The following is a 7,822-nucleotide window of genomic DNA, read 5'->3' on the forward strand; positions in this document are numbered from 1 at the left end:
AGAGCAAGCGCTGCAGGAGGGACAGCAGGCCCTGTCAAGATGGTGCTCCAGGAAGCCCGGAACAGGAGCTATACAGCAGCCACACCACACACAGCCTTGCTTAAATAACTGACGCCACACGCCATGTACAAGTGTTTATTTCAGTAAGCGGTCATAAAATACATTTATAATATATAAGAAACATTTAAATGAAAAAAGAAAATAGGAGATGACAGAAGTTAGTGTTTTAAATGAAATTTCAATTAACAATTCAGAAAAGAAGTTCAAAGTGTACTTAAAAGCTGAGATAAATGTTGTACAAATATTTTATAATGACAAAAGGTACTAGGTTTTTAAAGGTAATATAAGAATTAACGTTTTTCAGAATGATTTCAAAACAGGTTGCTAGATACTATCATACACAGACATAAAAAAGGACAACTTTGGCAAGCAAAGTATTATTCTATAGCAGCTTGGTAGAAGTGTACTTCTTTTAATATAAAGGATCCTCATTACATTTGTTCTTGTTATACCACAGAATTAATATGCTAACGTTTGGGAGTCTGTAAGCCACATGGCAAAAATAATTATTTCAATAAAGCATGAATTCTGTGAAAATGTGCACCACACTGCATATGTAGCTGAGTAAATGTAAACCACATGATTAAATCTCCCATATAAAATATTTAACACCAAATTTCACACAATGTCACCTGCCTATATCTTTTCTTGAAGGAAGCCTCAAGCTCTAAACTAATACATTTGCTATTTGAAAAAGTGCTCATCTCCATTTTTAACAATGCTTCTAGAGTCCCTTAGAATTTTTCTTTCAGTATTGCATTAACAGGTCATTGACCAGGAGATGATTACAAACTTTTGAAAATCCTACCGAGCCTGAGAAGGGATCACCAAAGCAGAGGTGTCCGTCCCAACCCTGGAAGACCCTGCGGCTTCAAGATCACAGCCCTAAGAAAACAACTCAAGAGTTTCACACTTTTAAAAAATATTTTGTCATAAACAACTTAACAATTATATTTCTAGGAAAATGAGACTCTTAAATTTAGATTTAGCAACAACAACTATAATGAATTGACTTCCAATCATTTATCAATGACAGAAAGCAGTTGACATATTACATACAAAAGACATAAATACTGCATAATATGTAGTGAATATTTGCACAAACCCTTTCCTATGTAAAGCTCTAAATGCAATCAGTAAATCTGATGCTCTAAAGTATGTTTTCTTAAGAAACATTTAGGACATAGCACAAGACAGTCTCCACAGGATGTGGCAATTCCCGCAGCTTACGGCTTCCCAATAGGCTGGTAGCACGCATCCGGCTGCCAGAGGCGAATGTCCACAAGGACCTGGTTGAGCTTCTGCATCCAGAGGTCCCGCTCCTCTTTCGTGTCTGCAGACAGCCAGTTCCTGCAGAAGCACACAGAGCAGCAGTCACCTTCTCTCCTCCCCAGTCCATACCTCAGGTAGCCAAGAGGGAACAGTGTCAACACAAACTGGTAAAAAGACCCACCCTTACCACCTTTCAATGGAGCTAACCAAGAGCCAAGGGTGGGGTGCTTCTCCAAGCACAACAGAATACAAGTAGCTTGGATTTGGCAGGGTGACCCTAACATCTAACTCCATTCCGTGAGTGATGCTTCCAATGAAAGACGGTATCTGCACAACTGCCTGGTGTGTGCGACACCTGCGGTGTGCAGGCATATTCCTAGCAGGAGGACCCTGGGCTTGAACCCTGCAGTCCCCAGTGTCCTCTGGCACCACACTATGTGAGAGTGGGGTCAAAGGCTCAGGACCCTCACTGGCCCTACAGGTAAGTCTGCTTTGCATTGCTCCCCATTATTTCTGCCCTACTATGCTGGTAAAACACGGTATTGACAATAAATACCAGTCTATTCTAGCCTCTGTCATAGTGGCAATTTCTTCCTTGCATCCTTATGAGCTACAAATGGAATGAATGAGTTGATGGGGCAGGTAGGGGCTAGAAAGAGAAGAATTCTTTAACTTACAGTCAGACCACCCTTCTACAGGGAAGTGGCAGCTGTTGGGAGGGTTTCGTTTTGTCTGTAATTTCTTTTTGTGGAATGGGAGACTGTACCCAGTGCCTTCCTTTTGAGCTACAAACCCAGGCCTTACTATTTTTTTGAGACAGGGTCCCACTGAGTTGCTAAATTGCACAGTCTGGGCTTAAACTTCTGATGTTCCCCCCAAGCAGCCCAGACAGAGCATCCCAGGCCTCTGCTACCATGTCCGGTAGGTTCTGATACTGTACTGATTGTGCGTCTTTACAGTTCCTCCCTGGCACTAGGAACAGCACAGGCATGAACGAGTGCTGCCTTCACCCCCTCCTCTCAGTCAGTGGGGAGAAGACCCCTTACAGGAAAACCATGACTGTGCCTGCACTTGCACCATGCACTCGCCATGTGCTATTACACTGAGATTCTTTTGTCACTCTACAACATTTATTTTCTTCCTTTTGACACAGAATTTAGAGGGCCAGTGGAGGTAAGTAATCCGCCACGGCTTACGCTGGGTAAGTCGGGGTTAGACTGAGACCCACTGGCCTGGGCAGGGTAGAGCACTTTCTTATGTTATGTACAAGCTCCTGGGTTCAGTCCTGACACTAAAACAACTAAACAAATCAAAAAGTCTGTTGGCTTCAAAACTGTACTACAAAATCCTGCCTCCGACTATTAAACACCCCTACTTCCAATGAGTAGTGTCTATTTTGAAGTGAGCAACACTGACCCAAAGAGAAGTCTTTTATATTGAAGAAGGGAAAGACAGCAAGCTTGGTAGGTATAAATGAAAGTGAGGTGCATTAAATTTAGATAAAACAGTTGAGGTTGAAAGGCAAGGGGGTGCAGAACGTTGGGAAATAACTTCAGAGCCCCAAGCAAAGCTGAAGATGCAGGCAGGTCTGAACCAGGGATGCAGGGCTCCCAGGATGCACCTGAGCAAAGGTGCACAGACCTGGGTGAGGGTGATGCTATCAGGGGAAGCTACACAGAAATCAAAGGCAACACATGTGCTTGGTTGGGCATGGACAGCTGGTTCTCAAGAACAGTGCCTATTGGGCAGCTTTGAGTCTTCTGTCCTGTAGGCTACTACTGCTGCATGGAAGGTCCCCCCAGGAAAGGAGTCCAAGAGCTAAGATGGACAAATCTGAAAGTAACCTGAACATCAAGTCACCAAAGAATGGGCTTTGCAATTATTTTCAAACACACTTCTGCTTTAGTACAATGTCTCTGGATAGAGCTTTCTAAAAATTTTTCACTAGAAACTAGGGAGCTTCTATTGCCAGCCTCCCTGTCCGCAACATCTGCCAACAGCCTGATGAATAAAAGATTGTGTCAAGTTCCATTTGTTGTCCCTAATCATAACTCTATACACTGAAGTTGGGCTCAATTTTCTTCTGAGCATCTGAGCAAAAGAACACATGTCAGTCCCTTAGCAGTAATTTTTCATAAATATTTAAGTTCAAGGTTAACAATAACAGTAATTTAAAAAAAGACATTTCCAGAATTTCTTCTGTTAATCTCTAACTTGAACTTCATAGAATGAGGCTGTTTTCCTAAGTCGTATCATCTTACCAAATGAGGGGTTTCTCTGTAACGGAAAGGAAAGCTGTATAAACCATGAATAATACTTGACTTTTCAGTTACACAAGAAATCATTTTTAAGTTTAACCCAGAGATTAAGAGGTGACAGCCTTGAAAACACCCACACCATGAATACATGCAAACAGGACTGGCTGTGATATGACCTGACCACCACACCCATCTCGACGGCCTGAATTTGCACCCTGCCTCGCCACGCGTGCTTCCACGGAGCTGCTCCAGCCAAGGACCACCTCAGACGCCTCACATAGTTTTAAGAACATAATGGGCAACAGTGACATAGTTAACACAAAATGAGCAGGAATACATACTTGGTGACACACAGCGTGTCCCTGCACTGGCTGACAAGAGTCTCCCGGTCGTCTTCTCGCTGTGGCCGGACAGTAATGAGTTCAAAAGTGTTGCGTCTTGCACAAAATTCCCTGTTGGCTGGCTCTATCTGACGGCTGGTACAATTGGCCAGGTTTATCCTTCCTATGGGATTCTTAAAACATAAATTTTAAAAATATGAGTAGAAAATAGGGAGATGGAAGCGAGAAGAAGTAAAAAGAATCAAGATGTGTTACATATGTGTCCCAATTCCCCAGGATGAATGTGTTATGTACTGAAAACATGTACCAATACAATTTTAAAAAATAAATGAAAATGTCAATAGAAAATAAAACGATTTAGGTCAATAAGCATTAACATAATGCTTATTATGTTAGATTGACATAAATCAAAACTAAAAGGCACCAGACACGATGGTGTCCATGTAAGGCTATACTTTCAGGGATCATTTCTACAGTATGTCAGTCACTACAGATGGTGCACACCTATACTACCAGCTATGCAGTAAGCTGAAGCAACAGGCGACAGTTCAAGGATACCCTTGGAGGACCAGCCAAATAGCTCAGTGGATTAAAGTGCCTGCAAGCAGGCACAGGAGCCAGGGGTTCAATCTCCAGGCCTGCAGTGCCACTCCCACCCCCAGGGCATGCTGAGAAGGCAATTGAGACAGGTGTGGTGGCGCACACCTGTAATCCCAGCTCTTGGGAGGCTATAAACAGGAGGATCACTATAGTCCAAACTAGTAGTGAGACCCTGAACACCCCGTAGACCCTTCCCAAAAAAAAAAAAAAAAAAAAAAAAAAGGGACACCCTTGATAACTTAGTGAGACCCTGTCTCAAAATTTTAAAGAAAGGAAAAGGAAAGCATTACAATATATGCTGGCAATCCCGTTATAAGTATACAATGAAAGACACTGAAATCAGTTTGTCGAAGAGATGTCAGCACATCATATGGATGGTAGGATGGATCACTCACAACAGCCAAGATACACAGACCACCCAGATGCCCATTGACAAAAGAATGAGGGATGTGGTCCCTATGCAATGGGGTAGTATTCACCCTTATATGAGAACAGGACACTGTCACTTACAACAATATGGACAAACCTAGAAGACATTATGTTAAGTTACACAAGTCAGAGAAACATAATCTCACTTTTGTATGGAATTTCACAAAGTCAAACTGACAGACGTACAGGAGGGAAGGGAAGTCACCAGAGTCTGGGAAAAAGAAGGGAAGCAGAGAAGTTGGTCAACAGGAATGAAGGTGAAAACTTTGGGAGGAGTACGTTCTACTGCACAGCACAATCACTACAGTTAATATAAATATTTATCTCAAAAACAGCTAAAAGCAGTTGCCTTGCCCCATGGAACAGAGGTGAACAGCTCGAGGTGAGCAGTTCCTCCCACCACCTCTCTGCCATCCAGACTCAGGTGTACCGGACCCGAAGGCCCAAAGCACGGCCTCCCTGCTCACTACTGCCACAAACCAGATGAGCAGCTTGGGAAGACCCACAGACCACAGGGAACGCCAGCGACACAGTAGGGTTTCAAGCAGAGTGCACAGGATGGACACGGGGGACCAGTGGTATGAAAAGTTCAAAGCAACAATAACAATTTGAGCCAACAGGTGAGTGAGGCCTCTGCAGGACCAGCAATCAACTCAGGAAGAAGCCCGGACTTGGTAATCTGCACTTTTCCCTCAATTTATTTTATATACTTTTTAATTTTCAATATTTTTATTTTTTATCTCTTTCACGTCCCTTTTCCTTTCTTCCTTTTGTCTTTTTTTTTTTTTTTTTCCTGTTTTCTGAACAGCTGGGGAGAACTCCAGCCACAGAAAACTAATCCCATCCCCAAATGCAGAGACCAAGTTCTCATAATCCCTCAAACAAGTCTTCATTCTTTCTATTCCCTTCTCTAGTTTCCCAAACCTTGTATAAACATCCTTTGTCCTCCAGCTTTGCTTCTACTTCCTTTGCAGTTTCTTTGTTTTGTACACTGTCCTCTCTAGATTTCCACCCCTCAAAACCACTCTACCAAGGGGAAGCACTTTGCCCACAAATTCCTAATTTATAATTGGTTGTTATATACTACAGATTCTGTCCTATGGACTAAAGTACAAAATGAATATTACCACAGTTAATCAATTTCTAAATAATGCTTGACACCATTCTTATTGCTAATTTTACTACTTTAGGTAGGATGTCATATCTGTTGTAACTGATGTTTCTTCCTTCTGTAACAATACAGGAAGCTCTGGGACAGCAACCTCAGCACAATCCTACAACCAATGACCAAGGACTGAGCCAAACAGATACCAAACATCCCACACTTTCTAATTGGGAAGGTAGGCTCTTTTGACACACAAATCAAGACTCTCCTACACATAGAAGATACCTCTGAAGAACACCTTTCCCACAGAGGTCTTGATACTAGTGATACAGCTACTCACTATAAACACAAGAATCATCACAAAAAAACAAGATAATTTTTCTTTTGAAATAGAAATGATGAGAAGAAAAAGGAAAATGCAATCTTAGACCTCCAGCCCACCTAGAACAAGTCCAGGAGACATCGACATAGAAGAAACCAGAAGACATACACCTGAAATCTCTGAAATGATAGCAACAGATATAAAGAAACAAGTCCACAAGGTCATAGAAAAAATTATATCAGAAATAACTCTGTCAGGGCCAGGAAGATAACTTAATAGAATAAGCATCCGCCTGGCAAGCGCAAGGTCCTGAGTTCAATCCCTACAATGGAAAAAAAAAAAAAAAAAAAAAAAAAAAAAAAAAAAAACCCTCTCAGGTAAAATAATGTCAACATTTATAAAGGAAATACTCAGCAAATCTAGAGTAAATAGAGGAAAAAATAGATAATGATAGGAAGAGGCTGGAAACTGTAAATGATCATCATTGGAAAGAAATAAAATGTATGAAATGGATTCAAACATCTATAGGAAATTAAAAATTCTACTGAAACTGGCAAAATTGCTTGAATGAAACTGAAGGCAGACTTGCAGACTTTGAAGACAGGATTGTGGCTAGCAATCATGAAAGGAAAGATATCTTGAAAATAACAAAAATCGGGAGATAATTCAACTGCTGCAAGGTGATACAAAAAAATATATAAGAATAATTGGTATCAATGAAGAAACAGGAATCAACACAAATGACATTTAAAAAAAACACTATTTGTAGAAGTAAAGGCAGAAAATTTCCCGAGCATTGGGAAAGAATCTGACATACAATTAAGTGAGGCATATAAAATTTTAATTAACCATAACCAAAATAAATCCATACCTAGGGCCAGCTAGATAGCTCAGCACACTAAAATGCCTGCTTAGGCAGAGTACAGCAACCGGTGTTCGATCCCTGACATGTCGTGCTGGCCCTGACCCGCGGGTGCGCTGAGACAGGGACTAAGACTGGGCATGGTGGTGCACACCTATAATCCCAGCACTTGGGAGGCTGAGAACAGGAGGATCACTAAGAGTCCAATCTGTGTAGTGAGACCCTGTACTGAAAACATAAAAAACTTCCCACTCAGATGGATATACTTTGCAAAACCATTTTGAAAATTAATGGAGAAAAAAAGTCACTTCTATGACGAAAAACAACTGAAGAAATTCATGACCACCAATTCAACACTACAAACGGTACTGGAAGATATTCTAGACAGGGTCAAAAAGACCACAATTTTAAGAACAGAAAGAAACCAGGGCAAGAAATGAAACACAGAGGAAAAAAAGAACCAACATCAAGAAAATAACATAACAAAGACAAGCCAATTATGGAAATCAGTATGGAGACTCCTTAGAAAAGTTGGTCTGGAAATCCCCCTTAAACCAGCTATTCCTCTACTGG

The 7,822-nt window shown here is 41.3% G+C and overlaps 1 protein-coding gene across 2 annotated transcripts in view; it reads right to left on the reverse strand.

The window, feature by feature from the left end:
* Nucleotides 1-218: 218 nt before the first annotated feature.
* The window catches only part of Anln (anillin actin binding protein), a 90,982-nt gene continuing 83,378 nt past the window's right edge, over nucleotides 219-7,822 (reverse strand). For both annotated transcript variants that reach the window (XM_023713479.1, XM_023713478.1), the window contains 2 exons: nucleotides 3,932-4,104; nucleotides 219-1,410 (listed from right to left, as the gene is read on the reverse strand). In XM_023713479.1, coding sequence (XP_023569247.1) covers nucleotides 1,287-1,410; nucleotides 3,932-4,104 — 297 coding nt within the window. In that variant the 3' untranslated portion in view covers nucleotides 219-1,286. The remainder of the gene's footprint in view (nucleotides 1,411-3,931; nucleotides 4,105-7,822) is intronic.

Source organism: Octodon degus, unplaced genomic scaffold, assembly GCF_000260255.1.
Source record: "Octodon degus isolate 3935 unplaced genomic scaffold, OctDeg1.0 scaffold00031, whole genome shotgun sequence".
NCBI classification, from domain to species: Eukaryota; Metazoa; Chordata; class Mammalia; order Rodentia; family Octodontidae; genus Octodon; species Octodon degus.